The sequence below is a fragment of the Rhinolophus hipposideros genome, assembly GCF_964194185.1.
Source record: "Rhinolophus hipposideros genome assembly, chromosome: 15".
NCBI classification, from domain to species: Eukaryota; Metazoa; Chordata; class Mammalia; order Chiroptera; family Rhinolophidae; genus Rhinolophus; species Rhinolophus hipposideros.
Window position 1 is genome coordinate 36,370,715 of NC_138061.1, and position 18,985 is coordinate 36,389,699.

At 31.6% G+C, this 18,985-nt stretch overlaps 1 protein-coding gene across 3 annotated transcripts in view; it reads right to left on the reverse strand.

Annotated features, from left to right (window-relative positions):
* The window catches only part of PCDH15 (protocadherin related 15), an 822,425-nt gene that overhangs the window by 289,278 nt on the left and 514,162 nt on the right, over window positions 1–18,985 (reverse strand). For all 3 annotated transcript variants that reach the window (XR_013995038.1, XM_081075408.1, XM_081075407.1), the window contains exon 9: window positions 7,786–7,894. Coding sequence is in view for 2 of the 3 variants with exons in the window: in XM_081075408.1 (XP_080931534.1) it covers window positions 7,786–7,894 (109 nt within the window). In the remaining variant the exon portion in view is untranslated. The remainder of the gene's footprint in view (window positions 1–7,785; window positions 7,895–18,985) is intronic.

Here is an 18,985-nt window from a genome sequence, read left to right on the forward strand (position 1 = left end):
GAAACAGTTATAGAATACACAAAAGGAAATAAGAAAGGAATCTGAACACTTCACTACAAAAAATCAGTAAAAAACAAAAAACAGTAATTCAGAAAAATGAGGAATAAAAAAGCTATAAGACATGGAAAACAAAAAGCAATATGAGAAATAGTCTCTCCTTATCAGTAACTACTTTAAATGTAAGTGAATTAAACTCTCCAATCAAAGAGAAAGATTGGAGAATGGATAAAAAAAGTGAACCAACTATATGCTATCTACAAGAAACTGATTTTAGATCTTCACACCAATGGACTGAATGTGAAAGGCTGACATATGCAACAATATGGATAAAACTTGAGAATACTATGCTACGTTAAGTCAGTCATAAAAAAACAAATATTACATGATTCCAACTGCATGAGGTAATTAGAGTAGTCAAAATCATAGAGACAGAATGTAGGATGATGATTATCAGTGGTTGCAGGGAAGGAGAAAATAAAGAGAAAATACTCATGTTTAATGAGTATAGAGTTTTAGTTTTATAAGCATAAAAGGGTGCTGGACAGAACATTATGAATGTAATTAATACCACTGAACTGTAAACTTAAAAATGGTTAATATGGTGAATTATACTTATGTGCATCTCACTACAATAAAAATCAGGAAAATCAATATTAATATTTACTTTTTGACCCAGAAATTCCACTTCTAAGAATTGTTTTTTGCATTATAATAAAAATACAAAATAGGTAATCACCTAATATACATAAATAGTGGTCTGGCTTAATAAATAGTGATATGTACTCAAGTGGATGTAATTAAAATATAAACATGAATAGTGAGTATCTTTACCCATTACTATAGCCCTGTCTTCAAATACATTAAGTGAGACAACAATTTGGAGAAAAGTGCATATAGTTTGCTAACTTTTAAGATTATGAATATACATATATAAATAAAAGGGAATATATATTACATATATATATATATATCAACACATATATATGTAAATATGTAACTATAAACTATAACATTAAAAAAATGTTACATTTGTGAGAGAGGGGATAGGCATAGAAGCTAGGTTTATTTAATTATATCACTGTCTTTTATTCTACAGCCACATAAACACTATACATTATTATAAAACATTAAATTTGAAGACATCTCAAAAAATTTAAAAAGTGAAACAAAACAATCAATCCAAATGTTTATTCATTTTGAGACATAAACATAAACAGAAAACAACTATCCAGATAACTTTAAAATATAGTAACTTAGTGTAATATAGCCTAACAACAAAAGAAATTACAAAATAAATTAAACTGACTATAATAATCATATTGTTGTTGTTGTTATTTTAAGATGCTTATGGACGTATTGTACCATAAATGAGTAATTATGTGGTATCCTAATTCTATTGTTCTCAGTGTTGAAAACTGGATTCTTGTCAGATAAATGGATTGCCACAAACTTATGGAAATTTATGGCTATTCCCCAATTTTTGACATTGTGGACAAATAGGAATTTATATTCAGTTTCAGTCAAATGTTACTGATGAATACACCAATAATTTCCTTTGATAGAACAAAAGCAAGTATAATATATAATTATCTTCAATTGTTTGTCAATGAAAACCTTCACTTGACCTCTGAATGCTGAGTACCTTGCAAAAGACAGGTTATTACTGAGATATAAAATGTTAAAGAACAGAAGCAGATGTCTAAGTTTAAGGACCCTAGAGATTCACTTACATTCTCATTTAAAAATTTAATGTTCATTCCATTAAATGAAACTGCACATAATTCATCTAAAAATGTTGCTTTTTCCAAAATACCTCCAAAGCTCTGAGTTTTTTCCATCTAGTTTTTGTCTTGATTTTTATTTTGGGGTTAAAAGTATTACAAGTCCACTCCCCTAGTAGTCAATTCACCCACTACCCCTTTTATATAACTAAAATTTTGTCAATAATCTTAACCATGTTTTCATCTATGCTTTAAAAGTACATTTATTTTTGTAACAAATTATCCCTATGTTAAAATCTATATGAAAGATATTACCTCTAATTTCTTGTTATGCTCTCTCATTAGTTTTATCATTTTTTTTCCTTTAAGCTATTCCATTTTTTTTTTTTTTTGTGCATCTTCGATAATTCTAACTGAAAACAGTAAACTCCCTTTGTCCCAATTTCACATCTTCCATATCGCCTTAGGTCTAAATCCATTTATTTCCTTTGCAAACTTCTATTCAAGCTATTTCTGATAAATAATAAACTCCATTTTGTTACCCAATATGTTGCCAACAAGCCTGCAATCCCCCTTCCAAAAAACAACCAAAAAAATAATAAAACAAATAAAAAAATAAATAAAAAACAAAAAAACTTAAATTCTCTTTTAACTGTCTCAAAATATTAATATATCAATAGTAGCCAATTTCTCAACCTGGGAAAATTCTACAAAGATTTGCCTGGGTTGTTTTTCTCATGCACTTTTATGGCAGTACTACTATGGCAGTACTGTAGTTTTTTGTATACATACATCAGAGAGACCAAGAAACTATCCCAGATGTTCTGAATCAGAATTTCTGAAAAGCAAGGTCAGTATCATACACTTTGGATAACTTCAGGTGATTCTCATGTCCTCTAAAGTTTAAGAACCACCACTTAAGACAGATGAAATGTTCATATTTATAATTTAAATATAAAAACAAGCACAAAAATCAGAACAAAATTTTTGCTAAATTTATCATCATTTTTCTGCTTAGGCCTATTCAAATGCTTAAATGCCTCTCAAACATTTCTCTATACCTTGTCCACATGATTCTTCCTTCTCTATATCATTGTTAATCGCTCCTGTGTTTCTTTTGTATAGTCCCACTCTCTTATTCAGAGCTTCTTCCTTTCATATTTGTACCAACTATGATAACCTCCTAAATCTTCTGACAGGCCATTCACTTATAATCACTGAAGTAAATTTCTAAAGTTCCATTTTAATCTCTCATTATCTAGACACAATTTTAACTATTGTTTACTGTAGTCATCCCCAAAGTGGATACAGGGAAATAGCATCAAATTTCTATTTATTATATTATTTAGTGGTGCAATTTACACACAATAAAATGTATAGATAAACTTCAATGTTTTTGAGCCATTGTATAGATCCATGTAACCATCACCTCGTTAAAACTTTAGTTGTATATTTATTTCATCCAAAAATAATACAAAAAATAAGCTTAATAAATAATTAATATTTAGACTGACACTTGGCTGCTACTGGTATTTTTGTGGGGACATGGGCAAGGAATCTTGTGGGAGTGTGGCAATTGTACAGTGTGGAAGGGTTGACACACACAAACTCCCCTGTCTGTTTGCTCTCAGCACATTGTAGTGGGTGTTGCTTTATATCTGGCCAGTTAAATTGACCTGTGTTTTGCAGTATTCCCCACATGGACCTGTGTTTTGCAGTATTTCCCCACATGGATCCTCACACAAAAAAATGAATAAATAGATGGGAAATATTTCTTCAGATCAACCTGAGATTAAAGATAATACTAATGATGGACGCAAAAGTGAACACCAAGAAAGGGTCAGGACACTTACCTCTCCACCTCCTAGTACAAGGGCTTATTAAGTCATGTGACTAGGTCGAATCATGAAGATTCAAGTAGACTTAAAATAAAGTCATACTGAAACATTTAAAACAATAGAATTACTTGAAATGTGGATTTGTATCCAAGAAATAATAATCGGTGCTCTATGCAATTACTGGGCATTAAAAAATTAATAATAATAAATCATGTATAAATTTTAAGTATTAGAGGGTTTACTCAAACTTATTTTTAAGTCATGGGATGAGGGATCAAAAAGTTGTTTTTCATCTAAAATGTAACTATCTTAAGTTAACATATACACAAATTACCTGAAATAGATCAGAAATAGCTACAGATTTTTGCTTTCCATTAAGAAGCAGTCTATTTTCCCGCTCCTTGAATCTGAGAGAGACTTGTGCTTGTTTTGACCAATAGTTGCTAGAAAAAATGATGCTGTTCCAGTTTCAAAACCAAGTTTTAAGACTGGGAGCTTTCACTTTTATGCTTTTAGAAGCCAACAGTTAAGGCTGTTGAGAAGACTACTGAATGAGGCTAGGCCAGATGGAGAGAAGGGGCAAGTGATCATCTTGGATGTCTATCCCTGGCTACTTCCCAGCTAAGTACAAACATTTGAGTAACCGTAACTACACCATGTAAATAAAACATAATTGCTCAGTCTGTCTCAATAAACCCACAGGATCATGAGAAATAATAAATTGTAGCAATTTTAGGTCACTAATCTTTTGCTTTTGAGTGTTGTATTGTATAGCAACAGACCACTAAAATACTAACCATTGTCTCTACAACTTCCCTTAACTTTCTCCAACTTCCATTGTTTTCATATATTGAAAAGATTTGGTTCATTTCCACAGAGTTACTTGGTCTGGGCTTTACTGGTTTTCCCACTGGCTGTGATAATGACTGGAGCAACAGAGCAAATCAACTGTTGAGTATAGTAAATCTTTTCCATAAAGGCCCATTGAATCTGGGGTGTTCCTTGAGAAATAAATAGTTTCTAGTGTATTTGATTTATATCCTGTGTTTTAGGGTCTCTTTGTAAAAGCATTTCAGCTTATACCTTTACTAATATATACTCTATCAATCTCTACAGATAATTTATTCTATATTACTATAGATAACATATACATCTTTGAATTCAGTGTATGTTCTCATTTTTAGGGAAATCTATTTTTGTGAATTCCAGTTTTTGTGGCTTATCATTCTGCACTATATTATTCTTATGAGGGAAAGTAAAAGGAGTTTGGAAATGAATAGTTTTCTGGAACAATTTTGAGGGAAAGCCATAAAAATATGAACAATATAGATATTCAGTAAATATGACCTGTACAATGGAAGAAACATCTCCCAATAATGTGTGCCATAAAATCAAAATTCTCTCATGCCTAAAGGATAATAATATTAATAATTCAAAATACTCTACCTTATTAGCTAGTAATAAGTTCCTGGTAAAAGAGAAAAAATCCAAAAAGGAAAATAAATACAAAAAAAATCCCACACATTTAGTTTGGTGGAGTTTATTTAAAATTAAAGTCAAAATTCTGGAGAATAGAAAGATATGAGGAAAAAATCCTAATAGATTCTATGCAGATTACATAGTATTTGAAAGGACAGAATATGGAAAAGTATGTAATTATAAACTCTGTGTGTGTGTGTGTGTGTGTGTGTGTGTTTGTGCGCACACACACACACTTCTATCCTTACCTGAATTGTATAACTTAGGAAACTTTATTTTTTCTTTATTATTTGCTTTATTTTTATTATTTGCTTTATTTTTCATGGTAATTATAACATCAACTGACATTATTGGAGCATTAACTATTTTTCTGGACACTATTACAATTGTTAGATTAAATCCTCAAAACGCTTTTATAGAAAGATCGATTCTGATCAAATCCATTTTAAAAAGGAGCAATCTGAGGCACAGAGGTTAGTAACTTGCTGAACATTATATAACCGGCAAGTGGTACAGTCAGATTTGAACATGGATTGTACAAATCTAGAAGCTATGTTCTCAACTCCTACAAAGCCCTGCCTTCTAGAAATGTAAATCCTGTGAAAGGATATAATTTTATTTAGCATAGCTGTGAAAGCAAAGTTATTGTTAGAGGTTATGTCTCTTCTTTAGGACTACCTACCATCCTCAAGTTAGAGCCTGATGAAACTTCATATCATTATGTCATTTTTCTGCTCTAATTCCTGTAAGCAATCTTCATTTCACTCACAGTAAAAAAACAAAACAAAGTAGATTAATAGTATACACGACTATATTTACTGGCCCCCTCTTATTTCTCAAGCCCTCTTTCTACTTCCTCCTCACTCCTTTCCAGTGCTACCGGCTTCCTTGATGTTACTCAAACCCACGTGGCAAAATCCAGCTTTTATCTCTGCCCAGAAACTCTTACCTCAGATATCAACATGGCTAACTCCTTCAACATATGTAAAACTTTGCTCAAACTTCATTTTTTCAATAAGGCATATCCTGATCATCGTATTTAATACTGCAACTTATATTGCAACACCTCTCCTGTGTTCCCACCATTCCCACTCATGCAGGCTATTTTTCCCCATTGCTTGACCACCACTGATCTTTTATAATACATGCATTTATTTATGTGTTTATTATATTGTTTATCACCTGTCTCTGCTGCCAGAAAACCAGCTCTACAAAGTGAGGAATCTGTCTTCTTGCAACATAGAGTGGTCATTCATTCATCAAAAGAAAGAATAAACGTAACTTTTAAAAGTGAAAGAAATATATGAATGTCAGTGGATACCAGCCCACTCTAATAGCATGCCTCCACAAGACTATCTTTAAATTTCATTCATGGGACTTTGCACGTGCTGCCTCATCTGTCTAGATCATTTGTCTCCCATTTTCTACCTGGAAATCCATCTTTCTGCTAAAATATAATTTTTTTCCTAAGCACCTCTCTTAGAAATCCAAGCACTCTCCTCCTGTGAGCCCTCATGATATGTGGCTCATACTTTATTTATAGTGTTTAGGGCTATGTGTTTTGATTTACTTGTTGACACGTTTCTAGCTATGGACTCTTTCCCTCCCTATTGTAGAACATTTATCTCTCATATTTGTATCTACACTATCTAGCAGTGATTGACATACCAACAAGCCTTCAGTTAATTAAACGAAAAATGCCTATGTCCTTTTATCTATATGAAGGTCACTATAGAGTTAAAAGAGACTTGTGCTTAGGTTCATAGAGCTTTTTAAAAAATTAATAATCTAATATCAGCAACTGGTTGATGATACGTGTGTAGTTTTGTAGACCAAAGGCTTGAAACTGAATTACTTGGATTTTCTTTACAGATAGTATCTTTAAGTATGTTATAGTATCATATTTTGAATCTGTCTAATGTCTATAGATTATTGTGTTGTTATATATGTGTGTATACACACAGGCTGGAGGCGTGGGAATAGGAAGGGTTTGAAGGTAATGTAGAATTCCATTGAATAGTTATTTTTCAAGCACACTTCAAAAACAACACCATTAAGAGATATATGGTCTGTCTCACATGCATCTGTCTCTCTAGAGACTAAAAACCATACAAAGCAGCAACATCCATATTTTAGCAAAAGCAATTTGGAGAGGGGGAACAATTTGGGTAGCATAATCAAATTCTCATCAATTTTGCTTTGGGTGCAATTAGCATTATATGAACAAAGATGGATTAAGACAGCTTCTGTGAAATTTTTGAAGGAAAAATTAGCCAAGGGTATAATGTATTACGTGCCCTTGGGCTAATTATGATCTTTCTCTTTTTCCCATATGGCTCCAAATGCCCTTATTTAATTAAGTCATATATTTTCAGAATCATGTAATTGTATTCACCCATGATAAAGAAAGTAGTAGAGAAAGCAGTATAAGTTTTTCTATTGAGTTTTCTTTTTTTTTTCTTACAGAATTCTTTATGACATGATGAGAAAACTACCCATACATAGATTAATCTCCTAGTTTTTAAAGTTGTTTTGCTTCTTCAATAGAACTTTTTCTATTTTTTGTTTTACACATTCTACTGAAAGTAAATCTGAGAGAAAAATATATTTTACAATTCATTTGTTCTTAAAAATAACAATTATTTCAAAAAATCTTTGTTATTAAAGGCATTTACTCTGATGTAAGACAATATTTTTAATATTATTTCAGAATGATAACAGAGAGTAAAATATTAGCAGATACAAACCAACAAGGATGGAATAGAGGATGCCTGGCCTATCTGACGGTGGCTGAATATTCCGGTCCTGATCAATGGCTTCAATCGGTGGGGTAACAATGATGGGGTTCAGTTCTTCCTGGAAAAAAAATTCAGAGAGTTTAGTTCAACTTTATTACTAAAACCTTAGGAAAAAAATTGATACTCAGTACAGTTTGGACAGCTAGTTAACAACTGAGGCAGCAGTTAAACTTACGTTTATATAATACCTTAGGGAAGTAATTTTAAAACTGAAGAGGGGGTAAGTTGTTCTCCAAGTCAAAATAAACAGACATAGTAATGACATGCATAGGAATTTATACAGAAATTTCTTCTAAAAGAAAAGCAATGTATAATGCTGGTATGCTTTAAAAAAAAGAGAAATGATATTAAACCATTGTTTACAATGTTTAAGTTTGATTAAGTTACGTTATTAAGTTTATTATTATTGTGACATATATACGAAAAGGTCGGACAATTAAATTCACCAAGTTTCCAATGTGCAATTATACGGTGGAAAATCCACGAACTTAATTGTCCTGTGAATATACTAGGTTGATGCAAAAGTAACTGCTGTTTAAAGGGTTAAAAATAATTGCAAATATGGCAATTACTTTTGCACCAAACTAATACATTAACTATAAATGTATGACTAAGTTACATCAAGTTACTGAAGTTGGAATAATTAAAGATAATAATTGGCCACTACTTTGGAGCTCACATGCATTGTAGTGGCTTTGTTGAGCTCATAGTCTCTAACAGGCTTTCAGTTGTCTAAACACTATCAATATTATCCTAAAAATAAAGTGCTCCAGGCAGGGATAACTTGTTAATGTTCTATTCACTTCTTTAAATGTGAATTTGGAGCCATGAAGATTTAAATCAATATCAAAATCATTCCATTAAATTCAGATGACTACTGTTCTTCTCACACAATACAACATTCTTCCTAAACTCTTTCTCCCACTGCCTGTTCTCCCCCTTTTCCTCTCCATTTCACTCTTCTCTACCGCTCACCTCTCTCTTGTTTCTCTCTCTCTCTCTCTCTCTCTCTCTCTCTCTCCCCTACCCTTCCCACCTCTTTATCCCCATCCCAAGCACACATGAACCTTCCCCAAAGTCAGTTGACACCCATGCAATACCTGTATTTCTCTGTAAATTGAACAAATCTGAGGCTCTCCAAAGTACATATGTTTGAATCTAGGAGTTAAGGGTTGATCGACTCTTAGTCATTTCTCAAAGGAATCTGATTGTATCAGCCAAAGTCAGCTTACAGCTGACTGGTTCAATTCATTAAATCTGTGGTCGCTTTTCCAAAAGCCTGGCTATACTCAGACCTGTGAGAGTAATTCATAAATCTCAGGATTTCCTGCAATCCCATCATATCTTCCATAGTCAGGGAAATATATCAAGCGTTCTTAAATAGACTTCAGCTTTTTGAAGTAACTTAATTACTTACATAGAATTTTGAAATATTGAATCTGAGCTCTTCTGTTGGAAGTGCTAAATGTGAGCAGATCACAATACGTAGGGCATCCCTGCTAGTTGCCTTCACTGCTTACTTCTGTGGCACTGCTCTGTGACCAATGTATAGTAGTTTTGAGAATAGGGATAGGGAGAGAGAAAAAGAGGTGAGAGGTAGAGAAGAGTGAAATGAAGAGGAAGAAGGGCGCTGTTAGGTTTGATAATTAGTCATGTAGTTTTAAATCATCCTTCTCTACTATCTGAAGGTGTTGGAATGAACAATGGAATTTTAATCATATTATTTAAAAATTATATGAACATTAAAAACTAAAAATAACACAACAAACAAAACATAAAGGAGGGAGACGTGCTAATTAAATTGATCATCTTTCATACATCACATGATGAGAAATAAAGAAATAAAAAGAAACAAGGTGCTATTTGGAATTATGTTTGTAATCATCAGAAAAATTAAAAAGAGAAAATAGAAAACTGTAAATATCTCAGGAGGGTGGGTCTGGAAGTGAAAGTAAGTGGGACTAAAGATATCTATTTAAATCCATTCAATCCTGTTTGACTACATAAGTATCATACCCTGTACTATTTTTAACATTATAAATAAACAAAGAAACAAAGAAACAAACAAATAAATAAATAAATAGACCTAGTGAGGATAACTTAAAAAAAAAAAAAAAAAACAATAAAAAACAACCTGTTGGTAAAAGCTTCAAGAAGTTTATGGAAAAATCGGAAGAAGTGTAGTTGTCTTAAAAACTTACTAGGACTGAACTTGCATCTTGTCCTATAATACTACTGTGTTTCCCTAGAAATAAAACCTAACCAAAAAATAAACCCTAGCATGATTTTTCTGAATGACATCCCCTGAATATAAGCCCTAATGCATCCTTTGGAGCAAAAATTAATATAGGACCCTGTCTTATTTTCGGGGGAACACAGTAATAACTAATTTTAAGAAAGTGTTTTTTTTCCTTATTCTACCATTTATAAGTTTTTCAGAAAACCTAGTTTAAAGGTGAAAAGAATGTGTTCTCAAATATGATTTCTAAGATTACCTCCCAACTAGATTCTGATCTTTGAATCTTAAGATTTTTTAACGTTAGTAGTAGAGTCACGCATTACATAATGCTATTTCAGTCAACAATAGATTCCATGTAAGACAGCGGTGCCATAAGATTGCAGTGGGCCTGAAAAATCCCTGTGGTCTAGTGATGTAGTTGACAAAATGTCATAGTGCAAAGCATTACTGTTTTGTGCCTACTCATTCTATTAACAGTAATGCTATGGGCTAGAAATGCCATGGATCTTCCCACAGACACAGCTCCTGAAAAAAATTGATGTTACCAGTGGACTGACTCTTGGGCCTTTATTACAATTATAAGACACCCTTTAGCGATAATGATTAGGAAACTAAAGAAAAAACGAGTTTATTACCTACAAGTTGTGGAACATACATGGCACGCCAAGGGTCAGATAGCAAGGTCAAAGGGAAAGTGAGAGAGAGAGAGACAGAGAGAGAGAGAGAGAGAGAGAGAGAGAGAGAGAGGACCCATGTGCAAGGGTCTAGGGTTCTGCTTTTATTGGGATGAGAGGCTAGTTCTTTACTTGTGAATTAGAAACACAAGAGGAGGGATTCAAAGCACAGGAAGAGGAAAAAACAAAAACAAAGCAAACAAACAAAAAGCAAGTAGCCCAAATGGTCAGTTTTTGAAATCAACCAAGATCTTTAAAACAAAGGAGCTTCAATGGGAAACATGTCCTGACTCTTTGTCTAGTCCTGTGACTGGTAATGTATTAATTTGACATATCCAGCTTTGAAGTGGAGCTTGGGCAACCAAAGCTTAAATCAGGCACTTGCATTACAAACAAGAAGATCCCACTTTGAGAGCTTACACTATAACTACTCATGTGTTTATGGAGATGCTGGTGTAAACAAACATACTGTGCTGCCAATCATATAAAAACATGGCACATACAATTACAGTATTAGGCTATACCATCTAGGTTTGTGTAAATTCACTCTATGATGTTTGCACAGTGACAAACCTAACGACACATTTTTCCATTGTTAATGGGTGCATGATAATATACAACATTAAAGGAAACTGTGTTTTGTTTAGGATGATACTGTGAAATATTTAATACATTTTTCATAGACATAAGTATTAGGTTGGTGCAAAAGTAATTGCAGTTTTTGCAATTTTTTTAAACTTTTAAACTGAAATTAATTTTGTACCAACCTAATAGCATTTATCTGAGTGAAAAAATTAAATATGTATGAATTAGAAGAAACAACATAAATTACATGTATCATTTCCTTGAACTTTTCTACCAAAATCTCTATAATAGATACAACCAGGCATTGAAAGGGTATACACATAATGCAGAAAAACCCAGAGGAAAACAATTCCTTCGAATAAACAAGAATTATATAGAAAGAACATGTAATCAATTACAAAGTTTGGTAAGTGGTATGTATTTAGTACACTTTTGTCAATTTGTATTCTGTTGAAATATCCAATCTGGTAAGAGATCACTATTCTCAAGTAGACTTTGCTGTACCTACTACCAAGAAAATAGACCAATGTAGTTATTGTCAGAACAAGATCCACAGTTCTTGTGTAAAGGCCAACAGTTCAGAGATGCATTTCTTTTGAAGAACAGATTCTCTTCAACTGGATAGCAATTATTGCTCCTTAGTCCTCGCCTGCCCCCCTCATTTCTCTTAACTTTTAACTTTTTCCTGTTTGGATTACTAGAGGAAGTACATGCTGAAGAAATAAGAAATTTATCCATGGCTCAGATATGCTTGTGTATCTTAAGGAAAAGATCAAACTGTTCCTCCATTATGGTATAATTGTAATAATTACCTGTTTACATAAAGCTTTATTTTTGTAATTTGAACAGATAATTATATTAGTTGTGTTTATAACCCACAGCCTAGCACCTGATAGTTTTCAACATATATTGTTAATCAAGTTGAATTCCAGGAGATTTTAAAACACACACACACACACACACACACACACACACACACACACACACACACACAGTCCTGTAATGTTCTTTGGTACTTTGCCTCTAAAGCAAATCTGCTTTCTTTGTAGTCTCCTTTATATTGGAGAAAGAGTCATGTCTCCTGAATTCTGTTCAAGCAAATGTCCTTTAAACGTGCATAGGAGACAGAGTTGCATTTCATTGCTGTTTGAACCATCAGCATTAAATTCCCTGATATATTTAGTCATGGTACCTTATCCTTAAAATGAATTAGGTCCATACAAAGAGATTCATATTATGCAGATAATCACAGAAACTATTAAACAATAGCAAAATATATTGTCTCCTGGAGAAATAAGGACTGTGGGATTCTCTGAGTATAAAACCCAGGGTTACACCATAAGGATGCATGCTTCATGTTCATCAGTGTTTGGGAACGGTGCTTTTTCTTTTGAATTTATCTAAGACAAACGTTTTCATGTTCAAGTGTTCAATTCTTCGGAGAAGATAATAGTAGACAATTAGAGTTTTGAGGTGAGCAAGGTGGTTATTCCTTCTACAACCTTTTAAGGAAGTCCCAGTTCTTTATTCTTTTAAGGGTTTAAACTATTACCTTGCATAAAAGGTATGTTAAAAAAAAAAGATTTCAGATGTAAGATACTTTCACAATTTCAGCTAGCATCAGACAAAAATGAGTCATAGCCCATAGAACTACAGCATGCAGCCTAAGCTATCATCCCTTAAGATAAAAGGGCACGCAATTCATGTGGTTCTTAAATCTGTTTTATGTATGGCTAGACCGTCTTTAAAATAATTTAAGGCAATTCTGATATCTTTAAAAATTTTCATTTCACCAATGGAAACTAATATCAATAATTTATCACATAAATCAATGAGGCAGTAAATCTGAAAAGGAAAAACCCATATTTGACATTTAGTAGATTTGATTAGTAAAGCCTTGGTTGAAATACAGAAAACTGAAGCACTGTTTAAATTTTAAATGTTCTTCAACTCAGCATTTGAGTGATGTCTTCACATGAGTAACATACACATAGTATTACAATGAACTTGCTAAAGTATTTTAAATTACATGAAGACATGATAGCAGTCTTCAAGAGTTTTCTATAGAAAGCTTTGCCTTGGTATAGTGGAAAACCCAAGAAGAATATATTCAGTGAGAACCCTGGAAAGGTGGGTTGAGTCTATGGAAACACACGTCTCTGGCATAGAAGCCAAACTTGGATATTACCTTCAATTATTATCATTCTTAATTTTGACTCTTTTAAATGTCCACCCTTCTATTAATATAATAATAGACTCATCATTGCTGAGATTAATGGTCTCTGTTAATCCAATAATAATCATGCAGATTTACAAAGAGAATAATTATATTAAAAAGTAAAATATTTATCATCAACTATAAATATACCTTAGCACTGATAATTAAGTGATTTGAAATTTTAGCAAACTATATAATTAAATATCTTAATTATTGAATTTATTATTTATTAATTATTAAATTGCTGTCTTTATTTTTTGTGTTCTTTACACTTAGGTACTTTTCTTCTTCAATAACCTCTTTTTTCCCCCTCATAGATACAAAGCTTTGGTTAGTATTTTACTATTTTGTAGTTCACTATTAGTTCTACAACTATAATGATTAGATACACACTAAAATAAAGGATCAAACACAGTAGTTTCTACTGACTGTGGGAAGCATGGCTCATGCCATCCATTAGTAAAGAAATTCCAATATGCATTAAGTATGTTTCAATATCATTAAAAAAAAGACCTTAATATCCAATTTGTACTTTAAATATGTTAAACACTTCCTTTAACAACAAAAAAATAAGATTCAGACTACACGGAAGAAAATTTGGTGAAGATTATTATTCTCATCTCATATTATATAGCAAGGGTACTATTTTCCCAGCAGCTTTTGAAAATGTTTAGCCATATTCTTGTGTGTTTCTATATGTTAACTGACAGAAAAAGGAAGAACAAATCAAACATGTCCACACATACCCACAACAAGACACGTATACACTTGCACCATCATTCCTGCTTTTTTCTTTGATTTGTTTTGCCTTTTTACAAGCGGCAGAAATATCAGATTGTCTGAAAAAAAAGTGTCAGGTATTCTAAAATGTTCTCTTCCTTGTGAATATTCTCTATCCAGAGAATATTGTGCTCATCCACATAAAAATTTATCAAACACTCTTATTTACTATATTTTGTAATTAAATAAAAAATTCCCTTGCCTGTAACTTACTTGAGAGCAGGGATGAAGTTTATTTGCTTTTGGATTTGCAGCATAGAAACCAATGTGGGGCACTGGGCATTCAAAAACTGTTGAATAAACAGCTTCTCAATTTATGATTATTTAGAGTATTCTTGAGCCTCATAGACCATAGCTTTGCTCTGGGCTCCTGTAGTCCATTTAGATATACACACTAGTCTTTTATAAGTCCTTTTTTTGTAATTCTGAGATCTTAAGTGCTATATACAACTAAAGGAAAAAATAATGTAGCGATAAGATTGGATCAAAATACACAGATACAGGCTCAAAAGTGTTTCACAGAAATGGTCTTTTAAGTAGTATGATAAACATTCCAGTAGACTGAGCTGTGAACTCCTGTATCTTATATCCAAGCATTCCAAACTTACTTATCATGTTTCCCCGAATATGAGACGTACCCTGAAAATAAGCCTGTTAAGATCGTCATCCATACGGACACATTTAGGACGTTATGACGATGTTCCAGAAGATGACACGACTGTATTTGAATAAATGTAGATTGTTGTACATGAAAAAAATAAGACATCCCATGGAAATACACCTTAATACGTCTTTTGGAGCAAAAATTAATACAAGACCCGGTCTTATTTTCAGGGAAACACGGTATAAGTAGCAATGCAACTTTCCATTAAACTATGTAATCCCTCAGAGCTTTAATTCTGATTTTCAAAGTGATGTTAATAATATCTATATTCCATAATTGGTAAGAAGCTCATAAAACAATGTATATAAATAATACAGTCAGTGACGTGATTAATACATGAAAATTATTATAGTCCGTGTTATGAAAATTAATTGATTATATTTATTGTGTAACATTGGTATTAAAATTAACTCCAAATTATAAGCAGAGAGAGAGATGGAAATTTTTACATTTCAAGCTGGAAACTTATTTGATGCCAAATCTTGCACAATTTTCTGAAAACAGGACACTGTCATGAATTTTGAAGGTTTTGTTCAGAATTGCATATTAAGGGACTATTTGTTGTTACTATTTAGTTGTAAACCAAGATTCAGACGTAAAACCTGCAAAGCAAATTATTTAATGATTGTATCTAAACATAATTTTAAGAGAGTGTATCAGGGAGTTGAATATTCACTTAAAATAAACATTTCATTTTACCTTATTTACTTCACTTAAATTATTTTCTGTAGATACAACACATTGCAGTTTTATATCTAATTTATAAACTCATTCCCTACTCTTTTGTTTATAGAAATTTTGTCACAACTCCTTAATTTATTAGTATTCAGATGATTTATTTAAGAACTTGTGTGCAAAAAAATTCTATAACTGTTCAAATTGCATAAAATAAATTGGATAAGAGTTCTGAAACTATTGATATCACAGTCATGGAGATGAGGACTCAAAGTATATGTATATAAGTTAATCTAGAAATATTTATTATAAAGACATCTATCAATAAATATTGCAAGAGTCCTGATAGAAAACTCACATCTTCAAGTTTTATGAGTGAGTCATTCAAAATAACAAGAATCAGAGATATTCAAGCATGTGCAATTTGAAAAAAGAAAATTTTAATTCATGCATCCATGGTGAGACAGGTAGAAATAAATGATATGCTTGTATCTGATAGAGGCTGTTAAAAATTGATGAGAGATAGGTAGATAGATGATAGATAGATAGATAGATAGATAGATAGATAGATAGATAGATAGGTAGATAGATAGATAGATAGATGGATGATAGAATCTACGGATATTTTGAAGAGCATCATCAACATGCCTCAAAAACTGTGTAGTTTAATTCTTATATAGTTGGCAATGGAAAACTTCTATAGTTAAATAAGAAAAGTATGAATTTTAGTTTTTCTGATAAAAAATAATCTTAGCGTATATTGTTAGTATAGAAAATGCAAAGAAAAATATTTAAAATCCTACTCAGGGATAACCATTAGTAATATTTTAAAGTATTTTCTGACAGTATTTATCATCTATCTATCACATATCTACATATTATACTTACACGTAAAATTTCACTACTTTACATACATTTTGTTGATTATTTTTACCTCACGTTATATCATAATCAGTGTTCTAAGCCAATACATATACTTTAAAAACACAATTTGCGATAATGTGCAAATTCTACTAATGTTATAAGTTATGTTCTATAGATGTACATTTAAGTTGCCTATATTGTCTTGGCAAAATATAATATGTATTTATTATTTTGTTGGGCTCTTAATTATAGTCATAGATTAGATTACCGGATGTGGAATTTCTGGATCAATGAATGAGGGCATCTTGAACTCTTTTGTACAAATTGCCAGATGGCTTTCCAGAATATCATAATAATTTGTTTCTTCCTCAGTAGTGTGTGAGTATTTTACAATGACACACAGTTGTCAGTACTATGGGTTATATATTTCTAGACTATCACTCAACAAGTATAAGGTTTAATTTTGTATTTCTTTGGTTGATAGCATAATTGATTTGATATATTTATCTGTGTTTCTTCTGTTCATTTACTTTACTATTTTATTTTCTAATTTTTATATTTTATAATTTTATTTCCATGGCATAAGTGCATAGCACAGAAATCAACACTTTGTCATTAGTCTTACAAATATTTTCAGTTTGTTGTTTTCCTTTTAATGTGGCTTATTTTTGACTTCTAGGAACTTGACATTTTTATGTACTCAAATAAATCCCCTTTTCTCTTTTTGATATCTGCTTGGATGGTCTTTTACCACTTGAAAGCTATATAAATGCTGAATTATATTTACTTTCAGGTATTATGGTTTCAACATTTAAAATTTAATGCTTCAATCTAATATTCTCCAATCTGTTGCTGAACTTTAATCTTCTTTTTATTTTTTTAACAAAACTAAAACTAGTTATAAAAACTCTGTTTGCTTTCCCTCTTCTTCTCTGTCTTAAACGTACATGTGCATAAAATTTAATCTCCTTTGAAAACCTAATGATCTTATGTTTCTATTATATTCTATTATATTGTCTATGAAATCTTAATTTTCCCATGTCCACAGTGATTTAAAATTGAAATTCAAATTTCCTCTTCTAAGACCTATGAAGTTTAGAAGTGTGAGTGTGTGTGTGTGTGTGTGTGTGTGTGTGTGTGTGTGTGTGTGAAAACTAGATGTTGGAAAGACATGCAATGACTTAAAATAAGGAAATTGGTTCCAAATATTCTGGATTTATAGAAAACTCACCACAAAAATTGGTCGAGATAAAGATGATGGAATGACAAACAAGAAAATACCATCTAATTGCATTTATTAATGTCTCTGATTCGTCACACTTCTATCCTTCCAATTCTCAAAATGCACACACACACACACACACACATGCACCCCACAAAACTGCTGCCTTCGTTAATAAAATTTGAGAATAGAAAACCACATAACTATTTTATATTACATTTTCTTTAAGAATTATTTTACATTCCTGAATTCAGTTCCAAATATAAAGACAGATATTGGTATAGATAGAGATACATAGATAGATATATATAGATTAAAGTTTTATTCAGTTGTATTTAGATTTTATTTTGTTTTATTGGTTTCAATGTTCATGTATAAATATTTAAACCGGGATTTAATTATTTCAACATTCTTTATTTTTACTCAACAGTCAACTGACATATGTCCTTGAATATTTTTTAATAAGAAGCTGTGAGTTCCTGCATATATAAGAATATCAATTGTTTTGTAAATGAATGAAAATTTGACTCAAGTTTTGTTTTTTTATTCACAAATGTTTTCTCTAATTATAAACTTTCCTCCGTGGTTTGCTAGCTTTGATTTCTATGGAGCAGAAATCTGGGTTGTACCTAATATTGGGCTTCTTTGTATTTTCTCTTTAACTGTCTTGCAGAAAATTGCTTTTATCTTGAAATAAACGTAAATATCTGGATTTTTTTGAATATTAGTCTCTTTATTGCGTTTCATGCTTTGAATACTTTCAGTTATCAAACATAAGTGCTTTATAAATACCTAAAGTTTTTTTGTTTTGTTTTGCTTTATTTTCTTTCTACTGTATCTTTGTTATTGCACTTGCTCACTTTACCTAGATTCTTTATCAACACAAATTGATTATATTTTGATTTGGCCATCTGATCATTATTGTTTTATTCCTTTTTTCAATTTATCTATAATCTGAAAGAATTCTAAAACATGTAAGGGAGTACTGTGATATGGTAAGAGTATTATTTTGTTAAGTGAAAAGATGCAGCCTGAGCCTTGTCTTTAAGTTACTAGCTTCACGGAGCTTCACCCTTTGCTGATCCATAAAATAAAGAGTTATATTAACTTCTTTACTAAGAGATTGGTTATTAATGGAAGAAATGCTTGTAAAAAGCTATTGTAATGCTTCTAGCAAGTTCTAAATAAGTATCAATTATTAGTAGTAATTAGCAATATTGCCTTATTC